The 26,188-nt window shown below is 39.3% G+C and overlaps 1 protein-coding gene across 3 annotated transcripts in view; it reads right to left on the bottom strand.

Moving 5' to 3' along the window:
- The window catches only part of GRIA3 (glutamate ionotropic receptor AMPA type subunit 3), a 341,900-nt gene that overhangs the window by 228,220 nt on the left and 87,492 nt on the right, over positions 1–26,188 (bottom strand). For all 3 annotated transcript variants that reach the window (XR_013997329.1, XM_081115181.1, XM_081115180.1), the window contains exon 3: positions 21,283–21,522. Coding sequence is in view for 2 of the 3 variants with exons in the window: in XM_081115181.1 (XP_080971307.1) it covers positions 21,283–21,522 (240 nt within the window). In the remaining variant the exon portion in view is untranslated. The remainder of the gene's footprint in view (positions 1–21,282; positions 21,523–26,188) is intronic.

The following is a 26,188-nucleotide window of genomic DNA, read 5'->3' as shown; positions in this document are numbered from 1 at the left end:
AATTGTCAGTAAGAAAATAATATCTTGAGGTAAAATCATGTGGCAGTCTGGTGGAATGGAAAGATTTTTGGACTGAGTGTTAGGAAACTTGGGTTTTAATCCTGCTTTTGATATATATTAGCTATGTGACCTTGGACAAGTCACTTCCCCTTACTGGGAATATAGATTTTATTCATCTGTAAATGAGCAATGATACACGGGCACAACCCTTCTCATTGGGTGAAAATGATGATAAAAGACATAGAAAAAGTGCATGGAAGTATGCAATGGGAGGTTTTCATTTGAACAATATTAATTATAATATTGATGTTAATTATAATTTGTTCAAATGAAAACCTACCATTTCAGTAGATTTCAGATAAGCTACAATTTTTTTTAGCTCTCTAACATTTGAAGTAAGATCATGAAAGCAAATAGTTTATGGAAGTATTTCTCTAATTTTGAGTTGAAACATTCAGAGAACAAGAAGGATGGGGGCTAGGAGCAGGAATCAGATCCACAGTTCTCTAAGTAGCTTATTAGCAGCTGTAATGAATTATGGGGTCAGTGAGAAGGTTGCCTTTGCCTTTGCCTCCTATTTTTGTCTTTCTATCTCTTCTTCTAAGATGCCTTATTAAACTGAAGGGGGAAGCAGTACTTATAGATACAGTGATAAGACATCCAGGATTTTCTGGGGCAGTCCAAATTTTATGTATCTTCTTTTCTGATAGGGTTATTCATGAAGTTAGTAACTGAAGAGGTTTCACGTTGATGATTTTGTAAAATTGTAATCATTATTGTAAATAACAGCTACCGTTTATTGGGTACATTTTTGTTTATCAAATACTGTGCTAAGTCCTTCCACCATATCTCATTTAGTTTTGTAAGAGTCGAATTAGGTAGACATTTTAGCCATTGCCATTTTACATATGCTCAGAGAGGTTTTTGCCCAAGATCACACAACTGATTGTTGGTAGAGCTGGCATTGAAATCCTCAGGCCTGCCTTAGTAAAACCAGGAAAAAAAGAGAACACATTGTCAGATGATGTGTCCTATTTTCATGTTCAGAATGTATGGCCACTGTACCATAGAATCTTTAATGTCTGCTTGGTGAGGCCATCCCTTAACAGTGGTTCTCAACCTTCTGGCCCTTTAAATACAGTTCCTCATGCTGTGACCCAACCATAAAAATTATTTTTGTTGCTACTTCATAACTGTAATGTTGCTACTGTTATGAATCATAATGTAAATATCTGATATGCAGGATGGTCTTAGGCGACCCCTGTGAAAGGGTCCTTCGACCACCAAAGGGGTCGTGACCCACAGGTTGAGAACTGCTGCCTTAAGATAAAGTGATGAGGAAGCTGGAGTTTGGGGGATGTGAACTGTAGAGATTTGAAGACCGTCAGTGAGGGTAATAATCATATCTTATCTGTTCATATTTTAAGGCCATGAAAAGAATCTTTCCCACAAACTCACAACATGGCCAGAGATTCCCCCATGCTCTTCAACTGTAGTCCTTTTCTTTTTTTTTCATAAACCTCGTAGTGGGTGGTGCACACACATGACTAGGTCCATCCACTCCTATGACAATGGCATCACAGAATGGGCCTCTGGGTGAAGGGAGAGACTGGAAGGGAACTTGCAACTAGAGACATGGTCATTCCCTCCCCTTTCCCAGTATTTGTCAACATAAGCCAAACAAATGTAGGACCATAAACTGAGCTTTGTTTTATGATTCTAGGATTCAATATGCATACTATAAATCCAAGAGAGCCTAAAATGTGTTAGAGAAGACATATGCTCTACTTTCTGTCAGCTTATTAAAAATAAAAATATAGAGAGATTTTTGGTAGAGATACTGGCTTCAGGATTTTCCAAAGAGGTCATCTGTCCAGTTTAAGTTGCCCTTAGGCATTTTTATTTGCTTATGAGAAAAGAATGCTATTTTCTGTTTTATTTTTTCTAGAACATGTGCCCAGTAAAATAATAAATTGCATTGGTCCAGCTTTTCTAATAACTCCCTTCCCTTCAGCAATGGGTTTAGCTTTAGTAGTATATGGGATTGATGGAGGCCTACCTATGAAGTTAGGATTATGCAAAGCAAATGAACCCCCTCCTTCATCACCAGTATTGCTATTCCAAAGCAAGGTTTCTTTCTTTGGCCTGAGGCTTTCTGCAATTGCCTAAAATGCAAAAATGTCTGAATGAGGTTGTGCATCAACAACAATTTCTATATCCATGTAATGTATATGAGTTTACCAACTCATTTCCCAGGAACAGATTCCAATTTTGATAGAGGAGAACCAAAAACTAGCACATTGAGGAGATGAGCAGGGTGGCCCCAAGGTACAGAGGAGACCAAATAGGGCAGCTAAAGATCTTTATTATGTATATCAGTCATCACCCCTTTTCTGTGACCCTAGTATGAACATAAGAATGGCTAACACTAACTAGGTACCAAGAACTGTTCTAGTTGCCTTTCACATCTGCACATAATCTTATGAATTAGGTACAATTATTATCTCACTTTAAGGGTAAGAAAACAGACATGCATCCCAGAACCTAGTGCCTGTGGTCATTCTTGCTTGTCATGGTATGGCCCAGGGAATATATTATAGGGGCCACTGGTTTGATTAACATTTGTGATGTATTTCCACTTAACACAGGTTGGTTGTTACTTGTGGACTTGCTAATTGATGTGAGAAATGTATAGAACTGGCTGGATCCTCTGGGTGGGTGAGTACATGAGGAATGTGGAAAGGTATATAAACTCTTTCAATTCTTTTGGATAGTCTTATAGAAAGCACTGTGCCTCTGTGGGCATATGGGATGAGCCTGTCTTCTTGTATCTTAACCACCTATCTGCAGAGCAGTTCTTTTAGCTTTAGGCAATTGCTCAGTCATACTCAGCATTTGAATTTAGCTTATGTCACTCTTCTTTATTCCCATGAGATAGGGTGCAAAGTATATTACTGTCATTATGTAGATAATTAAAACAGTAGAAAAGGCTTAATAAGATAATCTGTGACTAGCCTTTAAATTATTGCAATCCCACATTTTAAGTAAAATTACACATCAGGAGACTCACCAACTTGACAAAATATGAGGCCAACCCATTTTTCAGAAGCTGGAATTTCAGACTTAAGAACTTTAAAGATCTTTCTAGCTTTACATGTCTGAGGTCTCTTTTGTTGTTGTTACTCTCCAGCACTGTGCTAGGCGGCTAAAATTGGTGGGACAAAATAATCATTTAGATAAGCCTTAGTCCCTACTCATGAAAGTTATCACCTTATTGATGAGCCATTATTGGAAAGAGTAAAAATATAGAAGAAAACAGCTAGTTTTAGTAAATAATATTGTACTGCTTCATGCCATACTGTGACAAATGGAAACCAATTATTCTTTCTCCAGGATTTTCAGGATAAATGCATACATCACCAAGAGCTTCCCAGGAGAGAAAGAGACCTTACTAATCTTTAGAAGACTTTGAATACTTCTGTGTAACACTTCTGTAGTTTGATTGTTGGAACCTGAAAATTTTATAGTTTATGCAATTCTTTTGTATTTCTCAAGCAATATAAAGCCTCACATCAAATCTCTGTACCAAAAATTACCAGGCCAATGATGCTTATTAATGATTATCTTCATTCCTGATGTGTGTATGTCAGTCATTATGGTTTCAGAAACAAGGCTGGTCATTATAAGACCGGCAAAGTTTATTCAGTGTCACTCTCTTTTCTTCTGTGTCCCCCTTACCCATTTCTATTTTTCCATACAACTATTTTGTATCCTACTTCTGCTAGTCCCTCAAAAGAGTACTTCCTGTCCTTTGGGAATTTATAATTGAAGGGATATATTTAACGATCCTTTTTCCTGGGGCACCTCACTTAATTCTCTTGCTCAGCCAAGCCTAAGTAGGATATTTGTTATGAAAAGACACTATTTCATTGCCTACAGAAATGCTCTTTGGATTGTCTGTACCTGGCTCATTTCATCTGGTACGAATAACTGAGAACTGACTACAACAGCTCTCATGTCACTTTTCATTCTTGTCACATTGCCTACACAGACATTTTGAAATAATTTGCATTAATTACTTTTTTCACTGGGAGCTGTGGAAATTAATATCATACTGCTCTTGTCTTTAGATAATTCATGTGGCTTTCTAAATACCATTGGTTGGTATGAAACAGTGTAGTATTTGCACCTTAGCTTTTGAGATTCCTCAAATGTTAGTTTTCCTTCCAAGTTGGTTGGACCATGAAAGTGATATCTTTTGTAAGGAACTTGGGTCACAGAAAGACTGAAAATCAGGATTATCCTAATGTATAGGAGGTAGGTGAACATCAAATGTATGATCTGGGGACACAATCTACCCAAACCTATCTCCTTCATCAGCACCTCAAGGCCTTTGAAATCTCCCATTTTGTTTTAGTTAAGGTTGTCACTTACTCATTCCTTTGTTCAATTTACAAGTAATAATAATCCAGGCACTTGTATTATACCCAGCACTTAGATAATCATAATACTATAGTATGATCAGTTCTATACTAGAGGTATACACAAAGTACTATGAGGACATAGAGCAGGCAGTGGTGAACACCTAGGCCTGGGGCAGTGAATATTTGAGTAGAGTTTTAAAGGATATATCATTTACCAGATGGAGAATGTGTGTGTTTGTGGGGGGCGGGGGTGGAGTGAAATGAGGGGCCTGAGTATAAGAAAATTGGAACAAAGGTATATGCAAAGGTATGGAGGCAATAAATAAATAAAACTTACTACATGTGACATATTAAAAGTTGTGTAGTTCCGTATGGTGAGAGTATAGAGCACTAGTGAGTGAGGGATGGGAGGAGACAAGGCTAGGAAAACAGGTGGGAGTTTAGTTGGATCATATATGACCTTCTGTGCCATGCTGAGAAGCTAGGGCATAATCCTAGGATTAATGGGGCACCACTGAAAGCTTTTATGTAAGTGAGTGATATGATGGGAAAATTGTCTGATGCCAATGGAGGGGGTGAGGGTTAAGATCAGGGAGATTGGTTAGGAGGATGATGCAGGAGGTGATGGCAGCCTGAACTTGAGTCAGTGGTGGTAGAAATGTAGAATAGGGTTCTTGGTGATGAGATGTGAAAAATCTGAGGAACAGAAAGGCTTTGTGACTTGCCCAGGATCACACAGCTACTTAGTGGCAGAGCTGGGCATGAATCTGAGCTTATGGTTTTATGATGCTTTTTCTTCAACTTCCTTAACTGGGCCAATCACTTCTTACAACAGGGTGTTCTTGGTGTGTGGTTGGAGGCTCTGATTATATGAAAAGAGAAAGAATGTTCCTCGAGAACTTTCTTCTATTTCTCAGCATTTTTATCCACCTCCTAGATCAGGGGTGGGTAACCTTTTTGTGAGTGCGTGCCAAAACCAGCAAAATCTCTGACTCAAAATTCTTCTGTGTGCCAACCCTAATTTTTTGAGAACATGTTACACCTACTTGATATCTCTTAAGGTGTACGTATGTGAAGAACCTTGAAGAAATAATAAAATTCATTCGAGCGACAAAAACACAGTATATGATGATGAAAAATACATTTATTTTTTAATGTATACATGTACACTGATAGTCCGACAGAAAACTTTATGACTCCATTTGATATTATCAGTGGGACTTTTGCTGTTGCATCACTGATGACAGAGATTTTACATCAGGTTTATATTTTGTGACCTTCAGAGATAATGCACAAGCTACTACTTTCATCCGTCAGGCTACTCCTATTATGAGACTTAACAAAATTCATCACTGAGAACAAAGATTCACAAGCGTATGTGGATGAAACCAAAACACTGGTCGGATCTAGGAGTGCAGGGAGAGTTAAGGCAGAGGCATAGAAATTGCTCTTCCCCTCTCTCATCAATCCATGCCTATGGTCTTTAAGATAACTTGTTATGTAAAATTATTTATTTATCTAAGATGCACCTACACTGAATTTATCTGAAAAATGAAAAAGTTGTTGTAACTGGTTTGGCTCAGTGGATAGAGCGTCGCCTGCGGACTGAAGGGTCCTGGGTTCGATTCTGGTCAAGGGTATATACCTTGGTTGCGGGCACATACCCAGTAGGAGGTGTGCAGGAGGCAGCGGATCGATGTTTCTCTCTCATCGATGTTTCTAACTCTCTATCTCTCTCCCTTCCTCTCTGTAAAAGAATCAATAAAATATATTTTTTTAAAAAGTTGATATTAAGAAAAAAATTATAAATGGAAGATTATAGGAGAGGGTTTCGCGTGCCAGCAAAAGTTACTGGCGTGCCATGTTTGACACACGTGCCAGGGGTTGCCCACCCCTGTCCTAGATGCATAGTGGACTCCTGAGATTATTTTTAAAAATTTGAAGCATGGAACACTAGTACTCTGTGTGGCTATTTGCCCATAAGAAGGCTAATATGCCCCCTATGCAATTTGTGTTAATCTCAGGTTAGAGAAGTCTCCAAACATCTTTCCCTTAATAGCTCACTATGGGTCTGTCATCCATGAATTCATCTAAGCCTTTATTTAGGGGGAGGGAGAAGCTGTTTATATTTTCAGTCTAATCTACCACTTAGTGTAATGAGTTCCATATGTTTCCTTCATTTTTCTACCTGCTGTGAGAAGTTGGGCTTCCTTTATTTGTCCTAACCTCACCTCTATGGGCTATATGCTAGTAACAAACAGACACTCACATACACATACATTTTGACTTAGGAGGGAAAATGACCCCATTATTAATTGTTATCTTTGTTCACAAGCATATTAAAAATTCAAATAAAAATAAGCTGAAGTAATGCAATTAAAATGAACACAGTGGCAGCTAATTACCTCAAGGAGAAGGATATAAATCTTTGACAAAATGGATGGAGGCCTGTGATGCAGGAGTTGGTGGAAATATGAGAGACCTGCTATCGCATCAGTGCCTGGCACTGCCTGCCTGTGGTGCAGTTAAAGCACCCTCTAAAAGTTCAGTGTGGCCCAGTGAACATAACCTGCCAGGCTCCTCGCCTGACATGATCTTAATTAGCCTCTGTTCTACTGCAGAGAAAGCCCGCTGAGGCAGTTAGCACCAGAGAATTAATCAGATCGTTTGTGGAGTCGACAAAGCAGGACAGCAGCTGACACTGGCAACTTATTGATTGGAAAGGATCCAGGAAGATTGGGAGTGATTTAGTCTATATTTGTGTCCCTTCTTTTCACCTGAATGAAGATGCTCTACAGAGACTGTAGTGGGAGGGGAAGGGTGGGGTCAAGTGAGCTGTGCTCCACCTTAACCTCTGCCCCTCTCTCCTCCCCCGTCACATTCTGTCTTCCTTCTGGTCAATACACATTTCTGCTAAGGCATCATGTGTAGCCATACTGATGCCAAACAATGTATTCTACTGCAAGAGAGAGAGAGAGAGAGAGAGAGAGAGAGAGAGAGAGAGAGAGAACTGTTGATTTTGTTGCAAATTGCATTTTTGCTACAGGATTACTTGGGAAAATGAAATTTTGCCAGTATTTCCCTCCCTCCCTTTGTTTACTGCCTATTTTCAACAGCTCTGTAATTGCTTTCCACTTAGTAAAAGGAACATCGTTCCTTTTTTGGTTTTTCTTTTAATTGTGTTTCTTGCCTTGAGGTCTGACGTTGGTTGATGGGAATGCCGTTGTTTTGGTTCTAGATACCAACTTGGCCTTAGCAATCAAGACAAGATCATTACTAGGGGAGGCAGTTGGGTGGTGGGCTCAAAAAAATGTGTGACTTCTTCCACACAGCCTTCCCTGATAATTCCAGTATTCCTAATGTGAACTCTCTATTATTTGGAGCCCCACAGTACCTCAAATCTGTATTATACAATCTAGCTTCTGTCTTATGCCTTTTTTGTACTTATCTTTTCTTCATGTACATTAATCGTATTCTCTCTCTGACCATAATGTAAATTTGTATAAACTAAAGGCTCTACCTCAGCTGTGGGCAAACTATGGCCCGTTTGAAATGAATAAAACTATTGAAAAAAAAGACTGTACCCTTTTATGTAATGATGTTTACTTTGAATTTATATTAGTTCACACAAACACTCCATCCATGCTTTTGTTCCGGCCCTCCGGTCCAGTTTAAGAACCCATTGTGGCCCTCAAGTCAAAAAGTTTGCCCACCCCTGCCCTCCTATTGGACATAGCTCTTAACACCAATCTAGGCAGAGTAAGAGACACTTAATAAAAGCCAGATTGGTTCAAAGACAATCTCTTGAGGAGTTTCTGCAGCCATTAGTTTTTTGACTCTGTCACCACCTTAGCACTATTGATATTTTGGCCCAGATAAATCTTTGATTGGGAGGGGGCTACTGTCCTATGCACCATAGGATGTTTTGTAGCATTCCTGGCATTTTTTATACACTATTAAGTATCTCCAGACATAGCCATATGTCCCCAGTAAGGGGGAAAATCACCTACCTTACCCATTAATGACCACTGTGAGATAAAATTATTGAGCACTTTATTGTGTTCAGCTGGTGCTAAAGACATTACATGAACCCTTTTGTCTTACTTCCACAACACTGCTCTGGCTTTAATTATTGTCTGAAGGGGCTCCAGGGGAAAAAAATCTCAAAGTCATAGTTGTAGGTCCACATCACAATATGTCCCTTTCCTGAAAAACATTTAGAAGAGCCTCCTCAAGGACCTCTCAGGCTTAACCCTGAATTTATAGAATATTATCAGTTAACCCTTAATGGTGCAAGGACTACTTATTCATTGAAAACTACATATCCAGCTTAGTGAGGGTTAATTCCTCAAGAAGCTCTGATGAAAAGCAATGAAAGGTTAGAGCAAAAGTAACCCTGCCAGCTGTCACCTTTTTTTCAGAGATGTGAATACCATTTCATACATAGTGTGTGTGTGTGGGAGGGGGAGGGGCGGAAGAGAGAGAGCTATTTATTTTGCTCATTTGATGGCATTTTAGCCCAGGAAGCAGAATTTCTAGCTAGCCCACTGAATTTTCATTCCTACCTTACAATCAGATCAGGTGTCTTGCAAACAATGCCATTGGTCACAAGAGGGACATGGCAAAGAAAGGTGCATAAACGAATGCAAATTTGTCCTTCTATGAGGGAGGGTGATGACTCAAAGCACATCTCCTGCCTGTGGCACGATCTCCAAATATGAAGGACAATCCAAGAAAGAAAATTTGATATTTTAGCTTGGTATTCTCTGGAGAGGAATGTATCTCTCTGGCTGTAAAGTCAGTTCCACCTCAAATTCACTGCCACCAAGGAGTTAACAATACATTAAAATTAGTCATGTCATTTGATGAAGAAATATTCTACTTATAGAAAATACCTTTATGGGAAAACTGCCTTTCTGAGCTGGAAATATTACAGTAAACAGAATCTAATCACAGCGAAGCCTTTTTCAGCTTTGCATGACAGCTGTAAAATATGACAGTATTTATTAATAGTTGCTGCAGTCTAATCTGCAGCATTGGAGAGCTACAGCAAAATATGTTAAGCTACTGAGAGAACAATTTCCACAGTAACTAATATTCAGCTTTTGAAAGGGTAGTTTAATGTCTTGCAATTTTTCGCCCCTACTGATGATCCAACCCAGGAACTAGCTACAAAGCTAATAACCTTTGTGGAGAGGAAGTGTTTAAACGATAATTTATTTCAAGAGCTGACAACAAATTGCTTGGCATTCTCTCTTTATGCCCCAAAGCAGTCAAAGATGTGCAAATCGAAGTATTAAAAATATGACAGCTTTAGTATTTTCATTTTCAATGAAATTCTCATTACAGACATATGTACAGTCTTTTATTCACAATCCAGTCCAAATAGTCATTCACTATTATTATTGTGTAGGCTCTCACAATGCTCTCATAGTTGAACACTCATCACAATAGATTAGGCAGGTTGCAGAAACTACCAAATGTCTCAGGTACTGTCAACCCTTATTATTGCTGCTCAAACAGGGAAATTTAGTATCTGTCTCTCACAGGTTAATGCACTCTCTGGGCCTTCCTAATTTATTCAGATGTAAAAAGTAGTTTGAATTTTAATGAAAACTAGCTTCACTTTTCCCAGAAGGCAGATGGACATGACTAGAAGTGGAGACATCTGTTACCTTTGCACATCCTTTAATCAGTTCTTAAAGTGAACTAGAAAAAAAAAATCCACTGATAATCTTTTTGTTTTTGTAACAGCAAGGTACCTGATACTTTTCCTTTTAAATTGCTGCCATGTAACCATAGCAGAGTCTATCACTGGCCTCTTCTTGCTTTCTACTTCTTCAACTAAAATAGCCCTTAGTGATGAGGACCTCTAGGTTCACATCCTTCCTTCCAGGCTCTGGAAACTGTCTCTGCTCCAGAGAGGAATCTATGAGTTCCCTTCACCTTGGAATCAGGTCCCCATCATAGCACTCCATGAGGGTGCACATTAGCAAACCAACCTGTCTGGCTGCATTTGCTACTTATGCTAGTCATTTGCCTCTTCACCTGGAGTTTTGACCTGCTGCCTATCTGGATCCCTGGACTCTGGGATCACAAGCTCTTGTGTTCATTTGTGGATATCAGGGTTTAAGAAGTAAATTGACAACTGCAGTGCATCCACAGGAAGACAACTAGGATAGTGAGGGTCCAGGAACTAGGTCCTTTGAAGAATGGCTGAAGGAAAGACTAAGGGATGAAGCAATGACAGTTTTCAAATGTTAAAAGTGTGGGAGGCAGCACGTCAGCCTAGTGAACAGCATGCATAGACTGTGAAATGTGGCAGACCTGGGTTGAAATTCTGGTTTCTTACTTTGGCACACTAAGCTGTGTGACCCGAGGAGCCATCATTTAACCTTTTTATGCCTTGGTTTTCTCAGTTATGAAGATGGAGGGAAGCCATGAAGATTAAATGTGATAATCCATAAACTCAGGGCCTAGTGTGTAATAAGTGCTTAAGAAGTGGCAGCTGCTTTTTTCTAAGTTGATAAAATGATGACAATGATAGGGATTTATTTGTGCCACTGATTGGTATTGGGAAGTTTATCTCTCTCTGTGTGTGTGTGTGTGTGTAGAAAGGGAGAGGGTGATAGGGTGAGAGAAAGAGAAAGACAAAGACACAGAGAGATTCTGTGCTTTATTTTGGAAAGTACAACTGAATTAAGGAAAGAAGCCATGTTATGTAAGTAGGTGGTAAATGACAACATGAGGAAGGTGTGAGGAATTGAAGCTCTGCTTGTCTTTCAGTAAAGTCCAGCCAATCTGAAAACATTAGCAGTGTTCTGAGGAAAGGCCCCATTTTCTTTGTCTTAAGGAACCTATTACACCATTTGGGATCTTCCAACATTTTTCCACCTTCCTATCTATCTGGCAACACTTTAATCTTTTTACAAGGTGCCTACCTCAAAGAATGAAAATGTCATTGATGGATGGGGGAACAGTTGAGTTAAAATTTAATTTTTTTCCAGGCCTCTGAGATAAATTACTGTTCCAGCATCAGGATTGTTAACTCTTCAAAGGCAGGGCCTAATTCTGTTTCTCTCAACACTGCCTAGCTAGCACTAGGAGATGCCCAATACATTGCTTATTGACTGACAGACTACTTGTTGGCACTGCCCATTTTCCTGCCACAACCTTCTAGAGCAAATAGAATGGTCTGTTAGAAGGCTGTTGACTTTCAGAGAGTTACTTGGGAACTAAGTAAGGAGTTGCAGGTTAAGAATGGGAAACAGCAGGAGTTTATTGAACACTGGCAAGAAGGTGGGGATTAGTTGCCTCAAAGGGCACTTAGAGCTATTATTTCATTATCTAATCTGAGAGCCACAGCCTGGGCCAGATTCTTTCATCTCTGTGGGCTGTGCCCATTGAAGCCAAAGAGAGTTGTCAGGTGCATGAGAGAGTCTGGCTGCAGTTCTCAAGTATCTTGCTGTTCTGGGGGAAATGTTAGCACCACAGAGAACTAGGTCACTTGCACCCAAAAGACAGATCTAATAGAAAACTGGAAGAGGTGACCACCTCCCTGGCATGGCTTTAGGACTTTCTATATAGGAAGGTATGTAAGCAAAAGACCTCCAAACAGGACTTATGGTGTCTGGGATCCCAGAATTAGAAGGCCCACATTGGATTAGGGTTTTATTTCACAGAAGGACTTTAGCTGAATTGAAATTCTTCCCTGGACACACTAACACATCAAGTCACTAATAGCCATAAAGAAATTAGCATGAATAACTTGGTAAGCTGAACTCTGTCACTAGCAGAGACAGACTATTAATCAGTGGAATAAAAATGTAGGACAGGAAAGTCTTTATAGAGGTGTGAAGGCAAGTTGGGTCAGAGATGTTGAGGCGAGCAAATCTAGGCAGGGCAGGTGTCAACAAATGCCAATAAAAATAAGGGCTGTCAATAAAGAGAAGAGGGTACAGAGGGGGCAGAGATCACACTTAGTCAAACTCATAGTTTTTCCAAGAACTGACTTTTCATGTAATAGCACAAAGAGCATAATTTTGAACTTTGTATTAATGAACCAAAGTAGTAACTTAAGTAACTAAGCAAAGTGATGACCTGTAAGTACAAATCAGACTTCTCTGCAGACAGAAATCAAAGTGTAAACAACACAACCTTGGAGTCCACTCTATGTTTTATAATTTCAAAGATTATATTGACTTGATTGTGCTATAAATCTTTTAAATGACCTCAATGTTTAACCCATTCCTCAGCTCCTTACTCATCTCTGCCCTTATATAGTGGAGTTACATCATTTGTATATTTAGCTTATTAGAATGTAATTATAGGTGTTCCCTTCTGTCTTCCTCTGTTTCCCATTTCTCTCTTAAGTAATTTAAAATATTCTAAAATTGAATTTTGTAGTTATAATTTCTCCCCATAATTTTTATTACTAAAGCAATATATGACCATTGTAGAAAATGAGAATATACAGACTAGACACTTCATTGAATATTTTAAAGAACTGTATTACATGATTTGATTTATAAACTGAATTCTCTTTCTTCCTTTCCTTCTTTCTTCCTTCTCTCCATCCCTCCCTTACCTTCATTGATTTTCTGTCTCTTTATTTCAGCCCAACATTGACAAAAAGACATGGCTTATTCAATAATGGAGTTGGGAAAACACTAAGTATGTATCCACATCAGTGCTATGTACCAGGGTGGGCACAAACATAAATTTATGGACCAACCAATTATTATCATGCTGGAGAGAAGGGCTTAGGAAGGTATGTAGCAGACCCAATGAAATAATAATGGAAAGCAGTTATGTTAAGTGCCAAGTGAATGACATGGACAAAAGGGTTCTGTGGGTGTTTAGAGGCAGGCAAGATCTCTGCTCCTCAAAACGTTTCTCCTCCTGCCTAATCACCTCAGTAAATAGCATCACCATCTAACCCAGTCCATCAAGCCAAAGCTTACTAGTCATCCATGGATCCTTCCTATTTCTCATATCCCACAGTCAATCTGTCCCAAGTTCTGCCGATTCCAGGTTCAAAATGTATTTCAGTTTCATTCACTTTTCTCTATCTCTAGTCTAGTCTAAGACGCCATCATTTTTTTTTCACCTAGATGACCACAATGACCTTTTAGTTGGTTTTCCTTCCTTCACTCTTACACCACACTCCATTCTCTATAGAATTTAAATGAGATCATATAACTCCTTTGCTCAGAATCCTATAATGACTTCTCATTGCAGTTAGAATAAAGTCCATACTCCTTAACATGGCTCCCATCCATATTCCATGGCTATGATCAGGCTCCTCTCTACCTCTACATTCTCATCTCAGGCCACTCTCAACCTCATCACACCTTAATCATACCTGTCTTCTTTCACTTCCTCAAAAGTGCCAAGCTTTTTCCTGCTATAGGGTCTTTGCACTTGCTAATTTTACTCCTATTGAATCTCTTCCCCTCTGTTTCTCACATGGTTGGGTTCTTCTAATCCTTTAATATTCAGTTAATTGTTCCTTCTCAGGGAAACCATCACTGAGATCCTGTCCATTACTGTTTCTTTGTTTCCTTCATAGCACTTTATCTAAATGTGTGATTATTTTGTTGGCTTACATGTTTTTTTTAATTTTTTTCCTTTATTGATTAAGATATTACAAATGTGTCGTTATTCCCCCAATCCTAACCCTAACCCTCACCCCCTGTTGTCCAGATCCATCGCTTATGCTTCTATGCATGCATACAAGTCCTTTGGTTGCTCTCTCCCCTTCACCCCGACCCTCTCTTACCTTCCCTCTGAGTTTTGAGCATCTGATCGATGCTTCTCTGTCTCTACATCTGTTTTTGTTCATCGGTTTATGTTGTTCATTATAATCCACAAATGAGTGAGACCATGTGATATTTATCTTTCTCTGACTTACTTATTTCACTTAGCATAATGCTCACCAGCTCCATCCATGCTGTTGCAGATGGTAGGAGTTCCTTCCTTTTTACAGCAGCATAGTATTTCATTGTGTAAATGTGCCAAAATTTTTTAATTCACTCATCTGCTGATGGGCACTTAGGCTGATTCCAAATCTTAGCTATTGTAAATTGTGCTGCTATGAACATATGGATGCATATATCCTTTCTGATTGGTGTTTCTGGTTTCTTGGGATATACTCCTCGAAGTGGGATCACTGGGTCAAATGGAAGTTTCATTTTTAGTTTTTTGAGGAAACTCCATACTGTTCTCCACAATGGCTGCACCAGTCTGTATTCCCACCAGCAGTGCACTAGGGTTCCTTTTTCTCTGCATCCTTTCCAGCACTTTTCGTTTGTTGAGTTGTTGATGATAGCCATTCTGACAGGTGTGAGGTGGTACCGCATTGTTGTTTTGATTTGCATCTCTCAGATGATTAGTGACTTTGAGCATGTTTTCATATGTCTCTCAGCCTTATGTATGTCCTCTTTCAAAAAGGATCTATTTGGTCCATTGCCCATTTTTTGATTGGGTTGTATATCTTCCTTTTGTTAAGTTGTATGATTTCCCTGTAAATGTTGGAGATTAAACCTTTATCAGAGATATCATTGGCAAATATGTTCTCCCATGCAGTGGGCTTTCTTGTTGTTTTGTTGATGGTTTCTTTTGCTGTGCAGAAGCTTTTAATTTTGATATAGTCCCATTTGTTTATTTTCCCTTTAGTTTCCATTGCCCTAGGAGCTGTGTCAGTGGAGAAATTTCTTTGGCATATATCTGAGATTTTGCTACCTGTGGATTCCTCAAATATTTTTATGGTTTCCCATCTTACATTTAAGTCCTTTATCCATTTTGAGTTTATTTTTGTGTATGGTGTAAGTTGGTGGTCTAGTTTCCCTTTTTTTTTTTTTTTTTTGCATGTGTCTGACCGAATTTCCCAGCACCATTTATTGAAGACACTATCTTGACTCCATTGTATGTTCTTGCCTCCTTTGTCAAATATTCATTGAGCATAGTGGTTTGGGTCAATTTCTGGGTTCTCTATTCTATTCCATTGGTCTATATGTCTGTTCTTGTGCCAGTACCAGGCAGTTTTGAGAACAGTGGCTTTGTAATACAGCTTGATATATGGTATTGAGATCCCTCCTACTTTGTTCTTCTTTTTCAGGATCACAGCAGCTATTCATTTTTTGTTGTTGTTTGTTTTGTTTTGTTTTGATTCCAGATGAATTTTTGGAGAATTCTTTCTGGATCTGTGAAATATGCTGTTGGTATTTTAGTGGGGAGTGCATTGAATCTATAGATTGCTTTGGGTAGTATGGACATTTTGACGATGTTGGTTCTACCAATCCATGAACATGGTATGTTCTTCCATCTGTTTATGTCTTCCTTTATCTCTTTTTTCAATGTCCTGTAGTTTTCTAGGTAGAGGTCTCTTACCTCCGTAGTTAAGTTTATTCCTAGGTATCTTAATGTTTTTGGTGCAGTGGTAAACGGGATTGTTTTTTTTAAATTTCTCTTTCTGTAAGTTCACTATTGGTGTATAAAAATGCCTAGCTTTCTTGGTGTTAATTTTGTATCCTGCTACATTGCCAAATTCATTTATTAGGTCAAATAATTTTTTGATGGTGTCTTTAGGGTTTTCTAAGTACAGTATCATGTCATCTGTGAATAATGACAATTTTACTTCTTCTTTTCCAATTTGGATGCCTTTTATTTCTTCTTCTTGTCTGATTGCTTTGGCTAGCACTTCCAGTACTATGTTGAACAGGAGTGGTGAAAGTGGGCATCCCTGTCTTGTTCCTGTTCTTAAGGGAAATGGTTTTAGTTTTTGCCCATTGAGTATGATGTTGGCTGTAGGTTTGTCATATAAAGCTTTTATTATGTTGAGGTATGATCTCTCTAGTCCCACTTTGCTGAGAGTTTTTATCAAGAAAGGGTGTTGGACTTTGTAAAATGCCTTTTCTGCATCAATTAATATGATAATGTGATTTTTGTCTCTCAACTTGTTTATGTAATGTATCACGTTTATTGATTTGCGGATATTGTACCAGCCTTGTATTCCTGGAATAAATCCCACTTGGTCATGGTGTATGATCTTTCCAATGTAATGCTGGATCCGGTTTGCTAGAATTTTGTTGAGGATTTCAGCATCTATGTTCATCAGGAATATTGGCCTGTAATTCACTTTCTTTGTTGTGTCTTTATCTGGGTTTGGGTTTAGGGTAATGCTGGCTTCATAGAAAGAGCTTGGAAGTGTGCCTTCCTCTTGAATTTTTTGGAATATTCTGAGAAGGATTGGCTTTAGTTCTACTTTGAATGTTCGGTAAAACTCCCCTGTGAAGCCATCTGGAAGCTTTTTGAGTTCGGTTTCAATTTCATCAGTAGTTATTGGCCTATTCAGGTTTTTTTATTCTTCCTGATTGAGTTGGGGAAGCTTGTATTTTTCTAGGAATGTGTCCATTTCTTCGAGGTTTTCCAGTTTGTTGGAGTAGAGTTGTTCGTAGTATTTTTTGACAATCCTTTGTATATCAGTAGGGTCAGTTGTTACTTCACCTCTTTCATTTCTGATTTTGTTTATTTGGGTCCTCTCTCTTTGTTTCTTGGTGAGCCTGGCGAGAGGTTCATCAATCTTGTTAATCCTTTCAAAGAACCAGCTCTTGGTTTCATTGATCATTTGTATTGTTTTTTTTTTTTTGGTCTCTATGTCGTTTATTTCTGCTCTGATCTTTATTATTTCCTTCCTTCTGGATACTGTGGGATTTTCTTGTTGCCTTCTTTCTAACTCTTTGAGTTGTAGGGTTAGATAATTTATTACCAGTTTTTATTGTTTTTTGAGGTAGGCCTGTAGAGCTATGAACGTCCCTCTGAGGACTGCTTTTGTTGTGTCCCATAGATTTTGGATTGTTGTGTTTTCATTGTCATTTGTTTCCAGGATGCTTTTTATTTCTTCTTTGATCTCTCTGGTAAACCAGCCATTGCTTAATAGCATGCTATTTAGCCTCCAAGTGTTTGATTTTTTTCAATGTTTTTATTGTAGTTGATTTCTAGTTTTATGCCATTGTGATCTGAGAAGATGCTTGTTATGATTTCTATTCTCTTGAATTTGAAGAGACTTTGCCTGTGTCCTAATATATGGTCTATCTTTGAAAATGTCTCATGTGCACTGGTGAGGAATGTATATTTTGTAGCTTTGGGGTGAAATATTCTGAAGATGTCAATTAAGTCCATCTGATCTAGGGAGTCATTTAGGATTGCTGTTTCTTTGCTGATTTTTTGTTTAGAGGATTTATCCAGTGGTGTCAGTGAGGTATTAAAGTCCCCTACTATGACTGTATTGCTATCGATCTCTCCCTTGATATCTTCCAGAAGTTGTTTTATGTATTTGGGTGCTTCTGTATTGGGTACATATATGTTTACCAGAGTTATATCTTGTTGTTGAATTGTTCCCTTTAGTATTATGTAGTGGTCTTCCTTATCTCTTGTTATGACCTTTACTTTGAGGTCTATTTTGTCAGATATAAATATTGCAACCCAAGCTTTCTTTGTCATTTCCATTTGCCTGAAAAAATTTTTCCATCACTTCACTCTCAGCCTGTTTGAATCCTTTGTTCTGAGGTGGGTCTCTTGCAGACAGCCAATATATGGGTCATGTTTTCTCATCCAGTCAGCTACCCTGTGTCTTTTGATTGGAGCATTCAATACATTTACATTTAATGTTATTATTGAAAAGTACTTGTTTGTGGTCATTTTGATTCTTAATGTTTATGTTTTTTCTTGTCTTTCTGTTTCTTCTTTTTTACAGCAGTCCCTTTAGCATTTCTTGCATTGCTGGCTTGGTGGTAATAAACTCTCTTAGCCCTTTTTGTCTGTGAAGCTCCTTATTCCACCTTCAATTTTGAATGATAGCCTTGCTGGGTATAGTATTCTTGGATTCGTCCCCTTGCTTTGCATCACTTTGTATATTTCATTCCATTCCCTTCTGCCCTCTGTGTTTCTGTTGAGAATTCAGTTGATATTCTAATAGAAGATCCCTTGTAGGTAACTTTCTGTCTCTCTCTGGCAGCCTTTAAGATTCTTACTTTGTCATTGGTGTTTGCCAGTTTAATTATGATGTGTCTTGGTGTTGGTCTCTTGGGGTTCATCTTGTTTGGCACTCTATGTGCTTCTTGGACTTGTGTAGTTTTTTTCCTTGCCAGTAGCAGGGAAGTTTTCTATCATTATTTCTTCAAACAGGTTTTCTATTCCTTGCTTCTCCTCCTCTCCTTCTGGTGCCCCTATTAAGCAAATATTGTTTCATTTTGCATTGTCCCAAAGATCCCTTAGGCTCTCCTATTGCTTTTTAAGTTTTTTTCCCAGTTGCTGCTGTGTTTGTGTGTTTTTTCCTACCTTGTCTTCTAAATCGCTGATGCGGTCCTCAGCCTCATCTAGTTTGCTGTTTAAGCCTTCCATTGTGTTCTTTATTGCAGCTATGTCGTTCTTCATTTCCTCTTGGTTCCTTTTCATGTTGGTGACATTCTCATTCAGCTCCTTATAATTCTCATTGAGTTGTGTGTATTTGTCATCCAGCCGTCTGAGCATTCTTATAACCATTACTCTGAATTCTTTCTCTGATAAGTTAGTAGCCTCAATTTCATTTAACCCCCTTTCTGGTGACTTCTCTTCATATTTCCTTTGTGGATTGCTTTTTTGTCTTCCCATGTTTTGCTGAAATGTTTTAATTGCAGCTCCGATTGCTCTGCTATCCAGTTTCTTTAGGGTATGGTGCTACTGGTGTGGCCTCTCAGTCTCCTGGGTTTGGTAGTCTAGTGTAGTTCCCTACTTGAGCTATTTGGGTTCTCTTGATGTAGGCCTGTGAGCTGGAAAGGTGCAACTGAAGTGTCTAGAAGTCAGCAGCCACGGAGAGGGTGTCCCAATTTTTGCTGTCTTGCATCCTTGGTTGAAATCACGCGTGCCCAGTGGTGACTCACAGTGGCACCCAGGAACCGTCTATTTGGGTGGTGGTGCTCAGGAGGCCTGCATTCTAGAAAGGCGTGACTGTGGTGTCCAGAGTCCTGTAGTTGTCGGGTGGGCAGACTCAGCTTTTGCTGCTGCCTCCGTGGTTGGATACACGCAATCCCAGCAGCACGCGATCCCAGCGGCAGTTCACAGGGGCACCTGTGGTGTGTTTGCCAGCAGGGTGTACTGACACACTCTCACGGGCCCTGGCACTGAAACCACTGGATTGCAGTGTCTGTGGGCAGGTATCCCAAAAGAGGGATTTCAGAGTTTCTACAGCCCAGCAGTACACCCCTGTTTGTTTAAGTGCATGCCCAGCGGGGTTCACCACAGGGCCCCAGGGCTGCCTTTGGTGTCCAGAGTTCTGCAGTGTGTGGTGGGGAAACTCAGTTTTTGCTGATGCACCTGTGGTGGATAGGTGCGTGTTCCCAGTGGTGGCACACAGGAGAATCTACATTAAGTTTGCTAGCGCAGGTGCACTGAAGCACTCTGAGGGGCCCTGGCATGCTTAATCGAGGTGTCTTTGGGTAGGTATCCAAGATTCGTGAATTTAGAATTTCTACTGCCCAGGCGAGTGCATTCCTATTTGTCCAAGATCGGATCCAGCGGAGGCTCACTGTGGCTTCCCAAAATGCCCTGTGGATAGATGGGCTCAGGGAGAGTGAACAACTGTGGCAGTGCGTTTGCGGGGCTGAGCTCTGACGCACTCTGAAGGGCCCTGGTGCTGAGGTTGAGCAGCTGGGTGTGTGTAGGCAGCTATTCAGGCAGAGGGAATTCAGAATTTCTACTGGGGGGGCAGTGCGCCTGTGTCTGTACAAAATCACACTCAGCTGGGGCTCACAGTGACTCCCAAGAGAAGTGTATGGAGTGGTGTGCCTCAGAGACCTGCGCACTGGACACATAGGAATGCAATGTCGGAGGCTTGCCGCTGGGAGGGGGGAGTTGCACTTACTGCTGCGGGTGTGGTGTACCTTTGGAGGTGGAGATCCCAGGGTCTGCAGGTCCGTGGGTGGGGCTGCAGGATTTTGGCCGAAGTGGCTGCCGAAGTGGCTGCCGGGTTGTGGGCAGTGTCCAAGGCCTGTCTGGGTGGTGGTGCTGATGAGTTCCTAGAAGAGGCCACTCTCCCCTTTAAGATGGCGTGGGCTCCGTGCCCCAGTCTTGCAGTCCGGGGTGTGTCCGCAGAGGTAGTCTCTCCCTGTCCCAGAGAGCCTGGTCTACCAGCCTCTTGCTGCTCCTGCTGGATTTAACTGTCCCTCACTCACTCACACACACACACCACACATCCACATACTCTCCTTTCATCCCCTCTCTCACTCCCTTCCTATCCCTCACCTCCGTCCTGCCAGCCGCCATCTTTTTTTGGCTCACATATATTTTTTTTCTCCTTCATTAGAATGTAAACTTTATAATGGCAGGAAAAATGTCTATCGTGTTCATCATTGTAACCTTAGCATCTACTGAATGAATGAATGAATCACTAGGCTGAAGTGGTTAGGAAAGGTCACCTTGGGAAGAAAGAGCTTCAAGTGGAATTTGAAAAATGGAAGTATAGGCAGAATTTTCATTATCAAGATTAAGGAAAGAATTCAAGGTAGTAGTAAAAGTGAAGTTGTGAGGCAAACATGGTTCTGGCACATTTGGGCAACAGTAAAAAATGAAAGGTGCCTGCAGTGGAAGGTTCTCATTAGATAACATAGGAACAACAGGTTTGTTACTTGGTTAAGGTATAATGATGTTGAGTCTTAAATAATATACTACTTTTTTTTTCCTTTCGATGTGGGAAATAGAAGCTATTGAAAATTTTGGAACAGGGTCATGGTGTAGTGTTTTAAGGACGGTTAAACACCACAGTTAATATGAATATTAACAATATGAATATTCAAAGAGGAGAGCAGATGCCTCTTCTTACCTCTTTCTGTGTCGTAGAGATACACAAACTTCTCCCACTTGTAGTGACCCAGAAGACTCAGAATAGCACCCTTCAAGGCTGGGCGCATCTGGATGACAAACTGCACATCTGCATCAGTGGGAAAGCTGGGCGTGACAAAAGACGTGTGCAGGGCCCCACAGAAGGAGGTCAGAGTGTTCATTGACATCTGGTCATAAAATCCAAAGATGGCATACACCCCTCTTGAGAACTGGGAGCAGACTGCAATGAGAAAAAGAGAAATTTCAATAGCACCATGGTTCCTTGCTTCAACTTACATGGTTGGAAATACAATGTACATTTAGGCTTTGGCTCTAAATGACATGCCTCAAAAAAAACCCCCCAAGATCTCTGAAATCTCTAGAATCTCTTAAAAGCCCAGTTGCACAGCAGAAGAAGAGTAAGGAAGGGAAGAATTTATTTGAACCAGTTGAATATTCTCTCTCTCTCTCTCTCTCTCTCTCTCTCTCTCTCTCTCTCTCTCTTTTTCTCAGAGAGAAAAAACATTGACCAGTTGCTTCCCTTACATAACCCGATCAAACCTGTGCCTAGGTATGTGCCCTGACTGTGAATCAAACCCACAACCCTTTGTTGCATGGAGTGATACTCCAGCCAGCTGAGCCGCCTGGCCAGGGCCAGTTGCATGTACTTTATATCTACCATAAGAAGGAAACTAAGAAAATGTGAGAAGAGGTGAAGGTTGTTTTACCCTCTTTTAGCAACCCTCACAGCTAACCTCCAAGGAACTCGATGCTCTCATACTTCTACCATAGCTGTCTAGAGACCTCACAGTATATCCATGTTCCCATCAAGGCACAACTATCTTGTGTCTTACCCTTTCATTGCATTTTCTACTACGTGACAATAATGACTGATGATTTAGTCAGACAAACTGCTAATGTGTCTGCTAGGAAATGTGTTGATCCTCTTAGGTCACATAATGATTTAATTATAGTTATATTATGACTAATACCCTTAATTAGGTTCCTGATACAGAGGATTTCAGATTCTGGGCAGGTCATTGTGAAGACTGGCCTTTCAGTGCCCAGTGAATCATATGAGGTAGGTGGACCTATTCCGCCCATGTGTAATTGGCAAAGTGCTATCTTGATCCTTTTGCATTTGTCTTCTAGATTTATTAGCCCACATATACAGCTTTCATATCCTCTTCATGATTGTGGTCAGCTTTACTTCATTTCAAAGTGTACCATACCACCATCTCTTCCCTCTTCTGGCCCAGATGAGCTTAAAAAATGTGAACCAATTTCAATATTAGCTTAAGTAGAACGTAATTAGCAAAGCAAATCAACTACAACAACACCGTGTGGTGCATTCCCAAACCAAGTGGAAATGATCTTTAGATTATCTGCACTACTGCTTCCTTCTATTCATGTGAAGCAGACAGAACAGGCAGCTGATAACATGGTGTGATTTAAGGGGTTCTGCATGGTCTCCCTTATCTGCTAAAAAGCTACTGTTAAGGTTACTTCTTCAGGTTTAGTGGTTGAAAAAAGCCTGTGGCTTGGGAGGAGGACTCAATAGAATCTTTTAAACCCATTAGCATGTTAAGATGAAATAACATCTGATTAGATGCTAGGATGAGTGGTAAAGCAGATGGGTAAATTTTGATGGGGATGGATGGGTCATAGAAGAGAATATAAAGAATCTGAAGACCTCCCTGAGGGGAGAAACAATTAAGCCAGTGTGCACCAAAAGAAGGAAGGCATTGAAGGTAGGATAAAGGCAAATGGAAAACCAATTTAATTCATTTCTTGACCTCCTTGTGAGAATCAGAGACTTCTAAGTATCTGTGGTATCTTGCTTTCTATGCATTCCACTTAAACTTATATTGATTAGGGATACTTCCTTTTATCAGCCAAACTCATTAGTCATTGGCTTGAGGATAGCATTTCAAATGTGATTATCAGCAACTGAAGTATTTGCATCAGGGAAGATAATGGCCTCTAACTTGAGGAATTCTAGGTGACCCTCCAAAACACATGCACAAAAATAATTATATTAAAAGGAGAAAGCCAACTGAAGAATGAATCTGGGGCCCCTAACAAAGGAATACTCAGAAACAAAAAGAAAGTGGCTAGATGCCACTTTGCCTTGGTCATCACCAAAAGAGATACTAGGGAGAGCCCCATTCCCAAATTCACCCTGTAAATGGAGAGTTTTGCAGTACTAGGTCAAATCTTGACCAGCTCACATAATGTTCTGTATAAAATTGACAATAATAACAGCCACAGAGTGCTTAATAAGTACCAGGCACTGTGCTAAGTGCTATACAAATATTATCTCATTTGATATTTCCAACAACCTCATGAGGTAGTGCTATTATTTCTATTTCATAGATAATAATTCCGAGAGAAAAAATATTCTATCTCTTGTATGGAGAATCTGCCCGACTCACACTTCTTGGGTCCCAAAACCAATAATGAATGACATTGAAGAGTAATTATTGGTCCAAATGAGATAGAGTTTTCAGGTTTAGCAAATAAAAATATAGGATGTTCAATTAAATTTGATTTTCAGATAAATTATTTTTAGTATAAGTAAGCCTCAAATCATACATATATTAATAATTATTTGTTTATTTGAAATTTAAATTTAACTGAAGATCCTGAATTTTATTTGGCAACCCTAGAAATAATCTGTCCATTTTACTGGCCATGGGGCTGGAAAACTGGAACAAGCAATCATGACCCTTCATCCCAAATGATTCAGGAGGCATCCAGTAATTTTTAGACCCATATCTACTAGCCTGCAGGGCCCAAGTGAAAGATGAGGACCCACGATCCCTATAAAAATAGCCTTATGGGGAAATAAAACTTATTTTCAACAAGGAAAACCCTAACCTGACTAAACTATGAATAATAATTGAGGGGGAAATAAAGTTGGAGAGAGGAAAACCTATAGCTATGATGCACTTAGAATTTCAAAAAGCTCTTGATGCATTATAAAAATACAAACAAAAAAATAAGGATTTTTTATATAAAAGCTCTCAGCAAAGTGGGAATAGAGGGAGCATATCTCAATATGATAAAGGCCATATATGACAGACCAACAGCAAACATCATACTCAATGGGCAAAAACTAAAACCATTTTCCCTTAAGAACAGGAACAAGACAGGGATGTCCACTTTCACCACTCTTAATCAACATAGAATTGGAAGTCCTAGCCACAGTGATCAAACAATAAGAAGAAATAAAAGGCATCCAAATTGGAAAGTAGAAAGTAAAACTCTCATTATTCGTAGATGACATGATATTATACATAAAAACCCTAAGGACTCCACCAAAAAACTACTAGATTTAATAAATGAATTTGGCAGTGTAGCAGGATACAAAATCAACACCCAAAAAATTGATGGGTTTTTTTACACACCAATAATGAATTCTCAGAAAGAGAAACTAACCAAACAATCCCATTTGCTATTACAACAACAACAAAAAAAAAATAAAATAAAACAAAATACTTAGGAATAAACTTAACCAAGGAGGCAAAAGACCTATACTTGAAAACTACAGGACGTTGAAAAAAAGAGATAGAGGAAGATATTAACAAGTGGAAGAATATACCAGGCTCATGGATTAGTAGAATCAATATCATTAAAATGTTCATATTACCCAAGGCAATCTACAGATTCAATACAATCCCTATTAAAATACCAACAGCATGTTTCACAGAGCTAGAAAAAATACTCCAAAATGTATATGGAGTAAAAAAGACCCCAAATAGCTGTAGCGACTTTAAGAAAGAAAAACAAAGTTGGAAGAGTCACAATAGCAGATTTCAAGTTATACTACAAAGTCACCATAATCAAAACAGCCTGGTATTGGCACAAGAACAGGCATATAGATCAATGGAACAGAACAGAGAACTCAGAAATTGACCCAAGCCATTCCGCTCAATTAATATTTGATAAAGGAGGCAAGAACATACAATGGACTCGACAGTCTCATCAATAAATGGTTTTGGGAAAATTGGACAGATACATGCAAAACAATGAAACTAGACCACCAACTTATACCATACACAAGAATAAACTCAAAATGGATAAAAGACTTAAATGTAAGTTGTGAAGCCATAAAAAAATCTAGAAGAAACCATAGGCAGCAAAATCTCAGACATCTCTCATATATTTATGGATATATCTCCTAAGGCAAATGAAACTAAAGAGAAACTAAACAAATGGGACTACATCAAAATAAAAAGTGTCTTTACAGCAAAAGAAACCATCAACAAAATGAAAAGAGAGCCCACTGTATGGGAGAATGTATTTGGCAATGATACATTTGATAAAGGGTTAATATCCAAAATATATAAGGAACTCATACAACTTAACGAAGGGAAGACAAACAATCCAATTAAAAAATGGGCAAAGGACCTTAATAGACACTTCTCCAAAGAAGTCAAGAGACATAAGAAAAAATGCTCAAAGTCATGGATCATCAGAGAGATGCAAATTAAAACGACAATAAGTTTACATCTCACACCTGTCAGAATGGCTACCATCATCAAATCAACAAATGACAAGTGCTGGTGAGGATGTGGAGAAAAGGGAACCCTAGTACACTGCTGGTAGGAATGCGACTGATGCAACCATTATGGAAAACAGTATGGCGTTTCCTCAAAAAATCAAATATGGAACTGCCATTTGACCCAGTGATCCCACTTCTAGGAATATATCCTAAGAAACCCGAAGCACCAATCAGAAATAATGTATGTACCCCTATGTTCAGCACAATTTACAATAGCTAAGATCTGGAAACAACCCAAGTGCCCATCAGTAGATGAGTGGATAAAAAAGCTATGGTACATTTACACAATGGAATACTATGCAGCAGTAAAAAAGAAGAATCTCCTACCCTTTGAGACAAC

The sequence above is a fragment of the Myotis nattereri genome, assembly GCF_964212035.1.
Source record: "Myotis nattereri genome assembly, chromosome: X".
Taxonomy (NCBI): Eukaryota; Metazoa; Chordata; class Mammalia; order Chiroptera; family Vespertilionidae; genus Myotis; species Myotis nattereri.
Note: the sequence above shows the minus strand (reverse complement) of the source record. Positions and strands in the feature narration are given on the sequence as shown.